This window comes from Podarcis cretensis, assembly GCF_951804945.1.
Source record: "Podarcis cretensis genome assembly, chromosome: 2".
Classification (NCBI taxonomy): Eukaryota; Metazoa; Chordata; class Lepidosauria; order Squamata; family Lacertidae; genus Podarcis; species Podarcis cretensis.
Genome location: NC_137171.1, coordinates 116,370,820 through 116,387,405, shown reverse-complemented (window position 1 = coordinate 116,387,405; position 16,586 = coordinate 116,370,820). Strand labels below are relative to the sequence as shown.

At 46.3% G+C, this 16,586-nt stretch overlaps 1 protein-coding gene across 19 annotated transcripts in view; it reads left to right on the top strand.

Moving 5' to 3' along the window:
* The window catches only part of TNXB (tenascin XB), a 126,147-nt gene that overhangs the window by 93,870 nt on the left and 15,691 nt on the right, over positions 1-16,586 (top strand). For 17 of the 19 annotated variants that reach the window (XM_079957396.1, XM_079957395.1, XM_079957400.1 and 14 more), the window contains 4 exons: positions 1,285-1,575; positions 8,801-9,085; positions 11,632-11,919; positions 12,961-13,245. In XM_079957396.1, the coding sequence (XP_079813522.1) occupies positions 1,285-1,575; positions 8,801-9,085; positions 11,632-11,919; positions 12,961-13,245 (1,149 nt within the window). The remainder of the gene's footprint in view (positions 1-1,284; positions 1,576-8,800; positions 9,086-11,631; positions 11,920-12,960; positions 13,246-16,586) is intronic. The other 2 variants (XM_079957385.1, XM_079957392.1) reach the window with 1 other exon arrangement.

Sequence of the window (16,586 nt, the reverse complement as noted above, 5' to 3'; positions counted from 1 at the left end):
AGTATTAAAATACAGTGGTCTGTTAAACATTAAAAGTTTCCCTAAACAGGGCTGCCTTCAGATGTCTTCTAAAAGTCTGGTAGTTGTTCTTCTCTTTGACATCTGGTGGGAGGGCGTTCCACAGGGCGGGTGCCACTACCGAGAAGGCCCTCTGCCTGGTTCCCTGTAACTTGGTTTCTCGCAGTGAGGGAACCGCCAGAAGGCCCTCGGCACTCAATAAGGATGAGTTAAAACTACAAAATGAGAAGTCCATTAAAAAAAACCCTTCAGCAGGCACTGGAAGTTCAAGAGGGCTTGCTTGACATCAAGTGGAAGGGGGTTCCACTGATTTTGAGCCCATAATACAGAATGCACAGCTCCTGGTGGATATGAGCCTTGAATCCGAGCTGCGGGGGACCTCTAGTGGTGACTCACCAAAGGCTTCAGTGATTGGGCAGGAATATAGGGGATTAAGTAGTCCCTGTGGTATCATGGAACAAAGATGTTAAGGAAATTGTAAATTAATGCAAGAACATTGAACCTGGCTTGGTGGCATATGTGCAGCCAGTGGGAGCTCTTGAGTATCAAAGTTATGTGCCGGTGATATTCTGTGTCCATCAACAGTCTAGGTGCAGCATTTTGCAGCAGGTGGAGCGTTGACATGCTCTATTGTTGAAACTCTCAAGGAGATTTTGAAAAATAAACCAGAACATTTAAAAGCTAGGATATTTAGCAGGATATGCACTGATCAGAAATGAGTCAGTGTGGTATCTCCAAAAACTTTTGCAGGCACAAGAAGTGTTGAAAGCTCTGATTGCTCACATCCACATCAAGAGAGCAAATCGTGAATGTGCAATAAAAAGGGGTGTCCGGATGGGGCCCAAACCGAAGAACCACTGATAAGTTTATATGGAACCCAAGCATACCTTTGGAATTACCATATTTTTCCGTGTATAACATGCCCCTGTGTATAACACAACCCCCAATTTTAAACTTGAAAAAATAGGGGGAAATATAGTCTTATACACGGAAAAATACAGTATTTGGTCCAATGCACAGTTATTAAAGGGGGCACCAATCACCTTACCCCCCCCCCAAAAAAAATTATGGTTCAAATCCATCTCCACTCACCAGCTTCCTCTCCTGATTTCAGTCCAGCAGGTTGACATTCTCCATTGTGTTTCTCCCGGTTGAGATATCTTGACAATTCTTGTTTTTTTAAAAAAATTAACAGCACTTTAAGTTTTCAGCTTGTGACAAGAACCTCTTCGTTTTCTGCTCCGCACCCTTCTTTCCCCCCTCTAGCCCCAGAACCAGCACCAAGCGAGGAAACTCAGCCCAGGCTCGGAGATCTCTCTGTGTCCAAGACCACCAGCGACTCCGTCAGCCTCTCTTGGAGCGTCCCTGCGGGCAACTTCGACTCTTTCCTTGTCCAGTACAAAGACAGAGAGGGCAAGCCCCAGGTGCTGCCCCTAAACGGTGATTCCCGTGACGTCACCGTCCCCAACCTGGCTCCTTCTCACCGATATAAGTTCAACCTTTATGGCATTTACGGACACAAGCGTCTCGGTCCCATTTCCACAGATGCTGTCACAGGTCAGAAGATGGCACCTTCGCTGGGGGGGGGGCAGGGGTTCTTGGTTTGGAAGCTATGGTTCTCGACACACACACAACACACACTTTCTTTCCTTAGCGGACTGGTGGCAGCTGCATTATGAGAAACATAATTCAAAAAAGAAAGAAACCTGCCTCTCACATGAATTGTGACTTCAGCTCAACAAACTATTCTTTCCTGCTAAATCCCTGTACTGTACTATTAACTGTATTTATATCCCAGCCTTCCTCCAAGCAGCTCTAGACGGTCTGCACAGTTCCTCCTTCCTTGCTTTTATCCTTCCAAGGTGGGCTAGGCTGAAAGATAAGGGATCAGCCTGCTGATCAGGGACCTGAACCGGGTTCTCCTTGCTCCACAGCCTGGCAGTCCTAAGTGCGCTCGCTCAGTCTCTTTTTCAGACCCCGTTCACTCAGAGAGCTGTTTAAAGTGAAGAGGGAAGAGGAAATACTGCCTGTTCTTGTTGGTGCCATTTGCCACGAGGTGCACTCCAAGCACCAGCCTGTCAGGAACCGGCTAGGCACGCTCTCCCAGGGGGCACAGCAACAAACGCCTGTTTAGACCAAAGGCCTTGGCTTTGCTCCAGCTGCCCCACCTGAGTCCGCAATGGGTATATGAGTGGGAGACTCGCAGGATGGAAAACTCCCTCAAGATTCGATTCCTCCATGTAGAAAACTAATACGTCAGCTAGGCCCAAACCCTTGTCCCTGACACGTGCCAGTTTGCGGTGTGGAGATCATTTCTTTTCAGTGAAACCTGCCTTGCCCCCATGGCCTGAGTAACTCGCAATGTGCACACATTTTACTTGTACACATTCAGCTTTATGCGCTTGGCAAAAAAAAATTTAAAAAAATTAAGGTGTCGCCGGGGGGGGGGGGGGGGACTTTGGCAATCTCACCTGCCCATGCACTTTGACTAAATGCAATTTTGGCTTTATGCACTATCCCCAGAACGAAACCCTCCTGTAAATGGAGAGTCATCTGCAGTGCTTTTTTTCTTTAAAAAAATGTTTAGGGGTACTCTCATTTTCCTACTCATATTGAAATACTGCCCCTCAATGAGGCCAAACTTAGATTCACAAAATGTTTAGGGGTATGCATCCCCTGCACACACACACACCCAGAAAAAAGCACTGGTCGTCTGTATAGCGTCCATGACCTCAGAGGCAATTAGGCCTCAGTCTGTGCTACAAAGGATCTCCCACATGCAGGCTCCTCGGGTCCTCACTGTGCTCTTAGACCCTGATAAACCATAATCCCCAGATTCCCGCATTTCATTAAAGAGAGAAAGTTCTACAAGCATTTGAGACATGAGGCAAAATTCTCATTTTTTGTGTGAGAAGTAAGCCTGCTCCCCTCCTAACTTTCCCCACCCTCCTGCCACTAGAAACATTCCTGCAGATACCCTTGACTGGCTCCAGGCTCTTCCCAGCTCTGCATCGTTTCTTAGCATTGCTGGGAGAAAGTGTTCCTGCTCCTTTCTCCTGCCCATCTTGCTTGACTTTTGGGGACAGGCCACAGCTTGATCCCCCAATCTCCTGTTTTCCCTCCCTCCTTGGTCAAGCGCCTCAGGCCCTAGGGGCACTCTGAGAAAGACCCAACTCCTCAGAGGGTTGTCCTCCTGAGAGGCCCTCATGGCGCATGAGGGGATGTTAACCCTCCAAGGCTTCTCTATAAAGAAATACGTATCCCTGAACTGCTTTCCCTGTTCGTGTTACCATATTTGGGCCTGTTCCATCACTTCCCAGTATGTCCCAATTCACGGCAGTGAGTATTGGAGGCCAGCTACCAATGTGGGAATATCTCCTTGTTTGAACAATAACTGCCGCTGCTCAAATTACAAGGAGAATTGCAGAGGGCTTTAAAGGGACGCGGGTGGCGCTGTGGGTAAAACCTCAGCGTCTAGGACTTGCCGATCACATGGTTGGCGGTTCGAATCCCCGTGGTGGGGTGAGCTCCCGTCGTTCGGTCCCAGCTCCTGCCCACCTAGCAGTTCAAAAGCACCCTTAAGTGCAAGTAGATGTTGTTGTTGTTTAGTCGTTTAGTCGTGTCCGACTCTTCGTGACCCCATGGACCAGAGAACGCCAGGCACTCCTGTCCTCCACTGCCCCCCGCAGCTTGGTCAGACTCATGCTGGTAACCTCGAAAACACTATCCAACCATCTCGTCCTCTGTCGCCCCCTTCTCCTTGTGCCCTCCATCTTTCCCAACATCAGGGTCTTCTCCAGGGAGTCTTCTCTTCTCATGAGGTGGCCAAAGTACTGGAGCCTCAGCTTCACAATCTGTCCTTCCAGTGAGCACTCAGGGCTGATTTCCTTCAGAATGGAGAGGTTTGATCTTCTTGCAGTCCATGGGACTCTCAAGAGTCTCCTCCAGCACCATAATTCAAAAGCATCAATTCTTCGGCGATCAGCCTTCTTTATGGTCCAGCTCTCACTTCCATACATCACTACTGGGAAAACCATAGCTTTAACTATACGGACCTTTGTTGGCAAGGTGATGTCTCTACTTCTCAAGATGCTGTCTAGGCCTGTCATTGCCCTTCTCCCAAGAAGCAGGCGTCTTTTAATTTCGTGGCTGCTGTCACCATCTGCAGTGATCATGGAGCCCAAGAAAGTAAAATCTCTCACTGCCTCCATTTCTTCCCCTTCTATTTGCCAGGAGGTGATGGGACCAGTAGCCATGATCTTCGTTTTTTTGATGTTGAGCTTCAGACCATATTTTGCACTCTCCTCTTTCACCCTCAATAAAAGGTTCTTTAATTCCTCCTCACTTTCTGCCATCAAGGTTGTGTCATCTGCATATCTGAGGTTGTTGATATTTCTTCCGGCAATCTTAATTCCGGCTAGGGATTCATCCAGCCCAGCCTTTCGCATGATGAATTCTGCATATAAGTTAAATAAGCAGGGAGACAAAATGCAGCCTTGTCGTACTCCTTTCCCAATTTTGAACCAGTCAGTTGTTCCATATCCAGTTCTAACTGTAGCTTCTTGTCCCACATAGAGATTTCTCAGGAGACAGATGAGGTGATCAGGCACTCCCATTTCTTTAAGAACTTGCCATAGTTTGCCATGGTCGACACAGTCAAAGGCTTTTGCATAGTCAATGAAGCAGAAGTAAATGTCTTTCTGGAACTCTCTAGCTTTCTCCATAATCCAGCGCATGTTTGCAATTTGGTCTCTGGTTCCTCTGCCTCTTCTAAATCCAGCTTGCACTTCTGGGAGTTCTCGGTCCACATACTGCTTGAGCCTTCCTTGTAGAATTTTAAGCATAACCTTGCTAGCGTGAGAAATTAGTGCAATTGTGCGATAGTTGGAGCATTCTTTGGCACTGCCCTTCTTTGGGATTGGGATGTAGACTGATCTTCTCCAATCTTCTGGCCACTGCTGAGTTTTCCAAACTTGCTGGCATATTGAGTGTAGCACCTTAACAGCATCATCTTTTAAAATTTTAAATAGTTCAGCTGGAATACCATCACTTCCACTGGCCTTGTTATTTGCAGTGCTTTCTAAGGCCCATTTGACTTCACTCTCCAGGATGTCTGGCTCAAGGTCAGCAACCACACTACCTGGGGTATATGAGACATCCGTTTCTTTCTGGTATAATTCCTCTGTGTATTCTTGCCACCTCTTCTTGATGTCTTCTGCTTCTGTTAGGTCCTTTCCACTTTTGTCCTTTATTATGGAAATCTTTGTACGAAATGTTCCTTTCATATCTCCAATTTTCTTGAACAGATCTCTGGTTCTTCCCATTCTATTGCTTTCCTCTATTTCTTTGCATTGCTTGTTTAAGAAGGTCTTCTTGTCTCTCCTTGCTATTCTTTGGAAATCTGCATTCAATTTCCTGTATGTTTCACGATCTCCCTTGCATTTTGCTTGCCTTCTCTCCCCCGCTATTTGTAAGGCCTCATTGGACAGCCACTTTGCTTTCTTGCATTTCCTTTTCATTGGGATGGTTTTCGTTGCTGCCTCCTGTATAATGTTACGAGCCTCCATCCATAGTTCTTCAGGCACTCTGTCCACCAAATCTAAATCCTTAAACCTGTTCCTCACGTCCACTGTGTATTCATAAGGGATTTGACTTAGATTGTATCTTACCGGCCCAGTGGTTTTTCCTACTTTCTTCAGTTTAAGCTTGAATTTTGCTATAAGAAGCTGATGATCTGAGCCACAGTCAGCTCCAGGTCTTGTTTTTGCTGACTGTATAGAGCTTCTCCATCTTTGGCTGCAGAGAATATAATCAATCTGATTTCGATGCTGCCCATCTGGTGATGTCCATGTGTAGAGTCGTCTCTTGTGTTGTTGGAAAAGCGTGTTTGTGATGACCAGCTTGTTCTCTTGACAGAACTCTATTAGCCTTTGCCCTGCTTCGTTTTGATCTCCAAGGCCAAACTTGCCAGTTGTTCCTTTTATCTCTTGACTCCCTACTTTAGCATTCCAATCCCCTATAATGAGAAGAACATCCTTCTTTGGTGTCACTTCTATAAGGTGTTGTAAGTCTTCATAGAATTGGTCAATTTCAGTTTTTTCAGCACCAGTAGTTGGTGCATAAACTTGGATTACTGTGATGTTAAAAGGTCTGCCTTGGATTCGTATCGAGATCATTCTATCATTTTTGAGATTGCATCCCAGTACAGCTTTTGCCACTCTTTTGTTGACTATGAGGGCCACTCCATTTCTTTTACGGGTTTCTTGCCCACAGTAGTAGATATGATGGTCATCCGAACTGAATTCACCCATTCCCGTCCATTTTAGTTCACTGATGCCCAGGATGTCAATATTTATTCTTGCCATCTCATTTTTGACCACCTCCAACTTACCCATGTTCATGGTTCTTACATTCCAGGTTCCTATGCAATATTTTTCTTTACAGCATTGGACTTTCCTTTCGCTTCCAGGCATATCCGCAACTGAGCGTCCTTTCGGCTTTGGCCCAGCCGCTTCATCAGCTCTGGATCTACTTGTACTTGCCCTCCGCTCTTCCCCAGTAGCATGTTGGACGCCTTCCGACCTGAGGGGCTCATCTTCCAGCGTCATAACTTTTATATGCCTGTTGTCTTTGTCCATGGAGTTTTCTTGGCAGGGATACTGGAGTGGCTTGCCGGTTCCTCCTCCAGGTGGATCACGTTTGGTCAAAACTCTCCACTATGACCTGTTCATCTTGGGTGCCCTGCTCGGCATAGTTCATAGCTTCTCTGAGTTCTTCAAGCCCCTTCGCCACGGCAAGGCAGTGATCCATGAAGGGGGCAAGTAGATAGGTACCGCTTTATAGCGGGAAGGTAAACGGCGTTTCCGTGTGCTGCTCTGGTGCTGGTTTGCCAGAGCAGCTTCGTCACGTTGGCCACGTGACCCGGAAGTGTCTGCGGACAGCGCTGGCTCCCGGCCTCTAGAGTGAGATGAGCGCACAACCCTAGAGTCTGTCAAGACTGGCCCGTACAGGCAGGGGTACCTTTACCTTACCTTTTAAAGACCTCTGGACTTCTTTAAGTTTCAACCAAATCACGCAAAGGCACCCAATAGTCTTTAAAAAAAAAAAAAACCCAGCTCTTATAAAGGCAAAAGTAATAATTTGGGTCTCACAGCTGGGTCACAGTCCACCGTAAGGTGAGTCATGCCAGCAGCAATGTTTGGGATGGACTTCATTACCATTACGCTGTTCCCAAGCTGAAGTCAGTTGAAACGTGTGGCTTTGTTTTTGAAAAACAACAACATTGACAAACAGATGTGCTTTGTCACTGGCCTTCAACGGGTGGGTCAGGGCCCACTTTCAGGCTGAGGCCTAATCCAAAGTGGGTTGCAACAGCAGCACTACTGCCATGTAGCAAAAATATATTAAGAAGTGGTCCCCAAGTGCATGTATGTGTGTTAAAAGTGAGTTCCAGGTCTGAAAAGATTGAAGGCTCCTGTGCTATATAATAACTGATTTCAGCAAGGCATTTGACAAGGTGCCCCATGATATTCTTGTAAAGAAGCTGGTAAAATGCGGTCTTGACTATGCTACCACTCAGTGGATTTGTAACTGGCTGACTGACCGAACCCAAAGGTGTGATCATCAATGGTCCCTCTTCATCCTGGAGAAGAGTGACTAGTGGGGTGCCACAGGGTTCTGTCTTGGGCCCGGTCTTATTCAACATCTTTATCAATGACTTGGATGATGGACTCAATGGCATCCTGATCAAATTTGCAGATGACACCAAACTGGGAGGGGTGGCTAACACCCCAGAGGACAGGATCACACTTCAAAACGACCTTGACAGATTAGAGAACTGGGCCAAAACAAACAAGATGAATTTTAACAGGGAGAAATGTAAAGTATTGCACTTGGGCAAAAAAAATGAGAGGCACAAATACAAGATGGGTGACACCTGGCTTGAGAGCAGTACATGTGAAAAGGATCTAGGAGTCTTGGTTGACCACAAACTTGACATGAGCCAAGTGTGACGCAGCAGCTAAAAAAACCAATGCAATTTTGGGCTGCATCAATAGGAGTATAGCATCTAGATCAAGGGAAGTAATGGTGCCACGGTATTCTGCTCTGGTCAGACCTCACCTGGAGTACTGTGTCCAATTCTGGGCACCACAGTTCAAGAAGGACACTGACAAACTGGAACGTGTCCAGAGGAGGGCAACCAAAATGGTCAAAGGCCTGGAAATGATGCCTTATGAGGAATGGCTAAGGGAGCTGGGTATGTTTAGCCTGGAGAAGAGGAGGTTAAGGGGTGATATGATAGCCATGTTCAAATATATAAAAGGATGTCACATAGAGGAGGGAGAAAGGTTGTTTTCTGCTGCTCCAGAGAAGCGGACACGGAGCAATGGCTCCAAACTACAAGAAATAAGATTCCACCTAAACATTAGGAAGGGCTTCCTGACAGTAAGAGCTGTTCGACAGTGGAATTTGCTGCCAAGGAGTGTGGTGGAGTCTCCTTCTTTGGAGGTCTTTAAGCAGAGGCTTGACAACCATATGTCAGGAGTGCTCTGATGGTGTTTCCTGCTTGGCAGGGGATTGGACTCGATGGCCCTTGTGGTCTCTTCCAACTCTATGATTCTATGATTCTATTAACTGTAACCTCTCTTTTCAGTTTCTTTTAGCTGTTTCTTTGTTCTTTATATCTGTGTTAAATGACAAAATTTGCCAGTAGCTTCTCTCTGCAGCTTCACTGTTAAAATATTTTTAATCCGGCATCTCCTATCTCATGTCTCTGTTCCAGGCACCCAGCCTGGGGCCCTCACTCAGCTGAAGTTCGGAGAATTGTCAGCCCATGACATCACCCCAGAATCAGTCCTCCTCGCCTGGACTGTGGAGACTGGGAATTTCGACTCTTTTATCATCCAGTACCGGGATGCGGATGGCAATCCCCACGCTTTGCCCGTGGATGGTGGCATGCGCTCGCTGCGGCTTCATGATCTGGTCCCCTCCCACAAATACAGGTTCAACCTCTACGGCATCTCGGGCCGCAAACGTCTCGGGCCCATCTCTACAGAGGCCACCACAGGTCAGCCCTGGTGGTTCAGTGGCCACCTAGCAACCATTTCTCTCATTTCTCTTTTCATTCTAGGTCTCTCTCACACACAAATCGCTCTCCCCTCTCCCCAGTAGCACGTCTTGAGAGCTGTGGGCTTTGCTGATTCTTTTCTGTTTTGGATTTCAGCTTGCCACTGGGAAAGACATAATAACAGTAGATCCGTCTACTATGGCATTGTTGGCAAAGTTACTTAAATAATGCAGTCGGAGCCCAGAGAGAAAAGTCTTGATAACGGTTTACTGACAAAAAAGAATGAAAAGAGTGTGTCATTTGATGAAAAGAGAACAGCAAAGCTTCGTCTTTCTTGTGTAGTTCTAGCCTTGCACACAACACAGAGACATTCAACCAAACATACAGAAGAAAACTCCCTCAGAAATACACAGCAGTAAGAGCATGCGCTACCTCAGTGAGGATCATGCCTCTGTGCTTGGTTGCTAAGCAACACCCTCCCACACATGACCTCCCCTCTTGGCTAGTTGACTTCAACCCTAACAAAATTAACTCCTGCTGTTGTATTTCCCAGCAGGCATCATGCCTTTCCTCAGCATGCGCTCACAGAAAAGGACCCCCTTAATTTAACCCTATACCATTGCTGTTACTTTCTCAGTCTGTGTTTTAAATTTTAATTTCTGCCATTCCCACAGCTCTCTGTTTCCTGACCTCCAGAAATTCAGCTGCCCACTCCTCACTTCCTGGCCAAACAGGCATTTTTTATATTAAAAAAAAATCCTCTTACATTTCACATATAAAAATGACATATTTGATTTTCCTTTCCCCTCCCCCCCATGTCTCATATTCTCATATGAGAACGGGTGTGCTTGTGTTCACAAATACATTGTTTTTATCTTTGAAATGTTGGAGGATTATTTTTTTAAAAAATGACCTAACTGAACTGCCTTACTTTTATGTGTTAGGATGCTTAGACAAAGGGTAGACTGAAGCACAAGGTTTTAAGAGAAGTCATGCAATGTGCCTTCTGGGTTGGGGAGAGGCTCTTCCCTGGGCTGTCCGCCCCCACTTATCCTAGTTGACCTCTCTTCTCCACAAAGGGATGCGGGTGGCGCTGTGATATAAACCACTGAGCCTCTTGGGCTTGCTGATCAGAAGGACGGCGGTTTGAATCCCCACGACGGGGTGAGCTCCTGCCAACCTAGCAGTTTGAAAGCATGCCAGTGCAAGTAGATAAATAGGTAGATATGGCAGATTAAACCTGACATGCATGCATGGTAGCTTCTCTAGCAATGAGCTCCAGTCCTTTGCAGAATGTTTATTCAGCATTTCACATATACTATACCTTTAAAAGGTAAAGGGACTCCTGACCGTTAGGTCCAGTTGCGAACGACTCTGGGGTTGCGGCGCTCATCTCACTTTACTGGCCGAGGGAGCTTTACTTTACTAAGCCGCTTCTGGAGAACCAGAGCAGCGCACGGAAATGCCGTTTACCTTCCCGTCGGAGCGGTACCTATTTATTTACTTGCACTTTGATGTGCTTGCAAACTGCTAGGTTTGCAGGAGCTGGGACCGAGCAACGGGAGCTCACCCCGTCGCGGGGATTCGAACTGCCGACCTTCTGATCAGCAAGTCCCAGGCTCTGTGGTTTAGACCACAGCACCACCCGTGTCCCTTTTATGCTATACCTTAGGGTTGCCATATTTCAAAAAGTGAAAAATCCAGACACAAAAGGCTCTATCCGAGAAATTCTGGACATATGGCAGCCCTGCTATACCTGTTGTATTCTAAGCCCCAGGATCACGGCTTCATTACCTTATATACACTTCTGCACAACAAGAACACTACTCCCCCTGGTGCCTGATGTATAAATTAACTCTGCAATGTTCCTGCATTGATTTTAAAGGAAAATGAGTAGTGGTTCTGCTGATTAATGACACAATTTAACCCAGGATTTTGTGAGGGTGGGGAGACCTGAGATGCATTTTAAATATATGGTGTGGATTGTGACCTGAGAAATGTATTTATGCTACTGTTTCTTCTGGAGTTTTCCCAATGGACCATGCATGAGTGCCTGGAATTTTTGCCACCACAGATTAACATGGCTGTTCCTTTTTAGATAAAAGATAACATGGAGGTAAGGGTGGCACTGTGGGTTAAACCACAGAGCCTAGGACTTGCCAATCAGAAGGTTGGCAGTTTGAATCCCCGCGACGGGGTGAGCTCCCGTTGCTTGGTCCCTGCTCCTGCCAACCTAGCAGTTCGAAAGCATGTCAAAGTGCAAGTAGATAAATAGGTACCTCTCCGTTGGGAAGGTAAACGGCATTTCCGTGCACTGCTCTGGTTCGCCAGAAATGGCTTAGTCATACTGGCCATATGACCCGGAAGCTGTACGCCGGCTCCTTCGGCCAGTAAAGCGAGATGAGCACCTCAACCCCAGAGTTGTCTGCGACTGGACCTAACGGTCAGGGGTCCCTTTACCTTTACCTTAATGTGGAGGTGAAAATAAAGGCTTTTATAAAAGCCTCGTTGGTTCAAGCTTCTGCCTCTCTCTTTCCTATCCCTAGCCGCTTCAGAACAGCCAGCCCCTCCCAAGCCCAGTTTGGGGGAGCTCTCAGCCTCTGACATCACCAGCACAACTGTCCGTCTGTCTTGGAGTGTCCAGTCCGGGGATTTTGACTCTTTCATCATTCAGTACCGAGATGCGGAGGGCAAGGCTCAGGCACTGCCTGTGGACAAAGACTCCCGCGATGTCATTGTCTCCGGCTTGGTGCCCTCTCGTAAATATAAGTTCAACCTATTTGGCATCTCTGGACGGAAGCGTCTTGGACCCATTTCCACGGAAGCAGTCACAGGTCAGGGACCCAGAATTCCTGGGGAGGGTATAACACCCCCTCTTTCATCCCCCCTGGTTTTATTCATTTGATTTTACCCTCCTTTGAGACTCTTTCACTCCTGCCCTCCCAGTGCCTATGCATAGCTAAAGTATAGCTATATAAATATAGTATAGATTTCTCTTGACTGTGTATATCTTGTATCCTGCAGTTCTCACCTCTGTACCAGTTATGGATGATGAGCAGATCTGCAAAGTTGTTCTTATATTGCACATCTTACCTGCAGTTTTTATAATTTCCCATACTTTACTCCAACTCTGCTATCTTGTTTGAAAAACAGGGCTATATTGGGGCTGAATCTACTTGTTCCGCTGCCTTACTCCATAGCTGCAGAACATGATATTTATTCCATACTTGTAATAAATTGATTTTTACTTTGGCAGCACCTAAACTTTGGAACTCCCTGCCTTTAGACATCAGGCAGGCACCTTCACTGCACCCTTTTCAGCGCTTGGCTGAAACATGTAAACATTTTGCTTGGGCATACCTATCCAGCATATGGAATGCCGGCATGTGTTTTTATCATTTTGCTTACTGTTTATTAGAATTCACTTTTTAATGTTTTTTAATGCATTTTAAACTATCTTATATTGATAATCTTAATGTTTTAGTTCATTTATTTTTTGTAAACTGCTTAGTGGTGGTTTTATTACAGTCGTACCTTGAAAGTCGAACAGAATCTGTTCTGGAAGTCCGTTCAACTTCCAAAATGTTCGGAAACTAAAGCACAGCTTCTGATCGGCTGCAGGAAGCTCCTGCAGCCAATCGGAAGCCACGGAAGCCCTGTTGGACATCCGGGTTCCAAAGAACGTTCGCAAAACGGAACACTCACTTCCGGGTTTGCAGCATTCAGGAGCCAAAACGTCCAAGTTTGGGATCCAAAGTAAAAATCAAACATTACATAGATGCTGTGAAATAAATAAATTGGGGGTTAGCGTCCGGCTTACATAACAGAACAAGATGATTCACATTCATTTTTGCTGCTCTTCTTATTTGTTCTAGCTCCAATGGTGAAAACAGAGGTCCAGCCCACACTGGGCGATATTTCCATTTCCGAGGTTACTCAGGACACTGTCCGCCTCTCGTGGACCATCTCTGCTGGGAAATTCGACTCCTTCCTCATCCAGTACAAGGACACTGAAGGAAAGCTCCAGGCGGTACCCGTCGATGCTGATTCCCGCACAGTCGTCATCAAGGACCTGACCACTTCCCACCAATACAAGTTCAACCTCTATGGCATCTCTGGCAGGAAGCGGCACGGGCCCATCTCTATAGATGCTGTCACAGGTAACATGGTTGTTAGAAGTGAGCCAGCAATAAACCACACAGAGAAAGTGAACTCCTTATTAAAAGAAACAGGTTCTCTTTAGGAGTACCTAATGAGCACTCTTCAATTCTTCTTCAGTAGGTCTTGCCCCTGTGATGTACTTGCAGAGTCTGAAGGTCCCTGCCTTCCCACAGCTGCCTAAATCTTCTCCTTGCCCAGATCCTTCCCAAGCAATCTGAGACTCCACTGGTGTATCTGCCTTTGCTCCTCCTGCTTCATGTCTCACCCGGTCCTGGGAGACCAGCGGGGAAGGGAGCTTGCCGCAGCAGGAGGGGAAGACCCCCTGGATTCTTCCCCAGCCCGACTCATCTCTGCCTCTTGGCCTCCCTACTCTCCTGCTTCTGGGTCTGATTCTGATTCTGGACTTCTCTCTGGCACAGACTCTCCCTACTCACTAAGTCCTGTTGCCTCTTCAGCTTCTGACACCGCCTCCTCCGAGTCTGCTTCCTTTTCTCCCTCTGACCACTCATTGGTCCCACCACCACCCTGAGCTTTCTTCTCTTGAGGGTTCCCCAGCTGGTTTCTCCCACTATTTCTTTGGGTCTAACCAGTCCATGACAATGGTCTGAATTGCTGCTGTGTCATTGCATCTTCCTTTCCAGAACCACCTATAGGTCTTTCTTCCTGTCACTCTCATATTTGTATCCTTTTCCTCTACTCCATAGCCTCTCTTCTTCTTTTGTCCTTCCCATTTCACCACTTCTTCTTAGAACAAAAGAAGTGCTCTGTTGGATCAGACTAAAGCACTATCCTGTTTCCCACAGTGGCAAACCAGATGCCCCAGGGATGTCCACAAGCAGGGCATGAAGGCAATCTTGCTCTTTCTCCCCAGTGACTGATATTCAGAGGCATAGTGCCTCTGAACATGGAGGGTCCATTAAGCTAGGGATAGTGAACTTGGGACTTTCCAGATGTCATTGTACTCCAAGTCTCATCCTTCAGCCAAGCTTCTCCAGCCAAGCAGTGTGTTCAAAAATGCATATACTAGGCTGAAGTGTGCATAAAAACTGATATATTGGTGAAAATAGCATGCAAAATGCATATACAGTGGTACCTCGGGTTACATACACTTCAGGTTACATATGCTTCAGGTTATAGACTCCGCTAACCCAGAAATAGTACCTCGGGTTAAGAACTTTGCTTCAGGATGAGAACAGAAATTGTGCTCCGGCGGCACAGTGGCAGCAGGAGGCCCCATTAGCTAAAGTGGTCTTCAGGTTAAGAACAGTTTCAGGTCAAGAACGGAGCTCCGGAACAAATTAAGTACTTAACCCGAGGTACCACTGTATTGGTTAAAATAACATGCAAAAAATGTGTTGTATTAGTGGAAATTGCTTTGTAAAAGTGTGCATCTTAGGTGAAACTGCATGCAAAAATGTGCCTACTGTATAAGGATAAATTCACACCGAAATGGTCATGGATTATAATGGAGAATATTTTTTTTTAAAAAAAACAAATCTGAACCCAATATGGAATTGTGGAGAACCGAACTTTGGAAGAATGAGAAACTGGGTGAAACTGAAAACAGCAGGTTCTCTTGGAGGGCCTCTCCTGGACGTAAAAGGGGTGAGGCAATTGTCCCCCAAAGAATCACCTTCTACATGCAAGCATCTGCTCTACCGCTGGCTTATGAGCCTTTCCCAAAAATTCTCCAAGCCCAGAGAGGGAAGAGATTTTCCTGCTGGGACCTCTTCCACTCCCTGCCCCTCTAGGCCAGCCAGCCTTGCTGTAAGTGTGCTCAGTCAGCAGAGTGAGGAGATCCGAGTTTAGATCCAGCTCTGTTTCCTTGGCTTAAAAAAACACAAGAACTGGCTCGGAGCAACAGCCCGTGCTTGTCAAAGGAGCAGGACGCACGCAAAAAGCAGAAATGTGTGGAGAGATTAATGGTACAAGTCAGGCCACTTACTAATGAGCTGACAGAGGCCGACACTTACGTTCGGTGTTTACGCAAAGGGTAGGGGGAATGTGCTGGCGTGTGCAGCATGCGAGCATGTCTGAAAAATGAGGCAAGGGCCTTGTGGCGCTGACGTCTCTTTGTCAAGGCCGGTCCTGTTGCAGAGAAGAAGGATGGAGCCGGGGGCAAGAGGCACAGCTGGAGGATCAGCCACAGGCAAGGCCGAGGAAAAACTTAGACACGTGGCACCAGCAGTTTGAACCCTGCCCTTATCCCATCTAGTTAAAAGTGTGCATTCTGAAGAATACATAAGATAAGAATCTCCGCAGGATCAGGCCGATAGTCCAGCACCCAGTTCTCACAGTGGCTACCACGTGCCTGTAGGAAGCCTGCAAACAGGACTTGAGAACAAGATGTCTCTCCCCTCCTGTGTCTTCCAGCAAGTGCTTTCCTTCTTTTCTGTCCTTAATATTTCAATGGTCTGCTTCGTTGGATGTTCCAGTGAGTTCCAGTTGGGGGCTGGATTAAGACCTTTAGAGGCCCTAAGCACTTAAAAGATTTTGGTGGCCCTATATATATCTAATTCAAAATACGGACAAGAATAAACCGTAAAATATTTTTTTCCGTTTTCGAAATGAAATGTAACCTACAGTAAGATGGAAAATGATATTTATTTTTGAATACTTCCACTTTATATTTGAAAAAAGTTCTCCTACTTTTTCTCATGGCGGTCTTTGATCAGATCCTCAAAACTAGTCTCACATAACACATCTGCTTCTGTACTTAACAGAGATAAGGCACCTGGCATGCCTTGCTGCATAGTTGTTCTGCAGGGATTTTTAATATATTTCAGCTGAGAAAATAATAATAATAATAATAATAATAATAATAATAATAATAATTTATTTATACCCCACCCATCTGGCTGAGTTTCCCCAGCCACTCTGGGCAGCTCCCAATTGAGTGTTAAAAAAAATACAGCATTAAAAACTTCCCTAAACAGGGCTGCCTTCAGATGTCTTTTAAAGATAGGATAGCTGCTTATTTCCTTCACATCTGAAGGGAGGGCATTCCACAGGTCGGGTGCCACTGCTGAGAAGGCCCTCTGTCTGGTTCCCTGTAACCTCACTTCTCGCAATGAGGGCACCGCCAGAAAATGAACATTTTGTGACCATTAATGTTAAAAATCCAGCAATGGAAAATAACTGTGGTGCCCTCCCCCTCCCCCTGATGCCCTAAGCATGTGCTTACTTTGCTTAATTGTTAATCCAGCTCTGGTTCTAGTTTTAAGGGCCACAGAGGGTGAGGGGTCTTCCAAACCAAATTGGCCCCCTTCCTAACAAGCCCCACCATGTAATTCACCATTTTCAGCCTTGCCACATCCTGAGATCATATAGTCATTCAGCT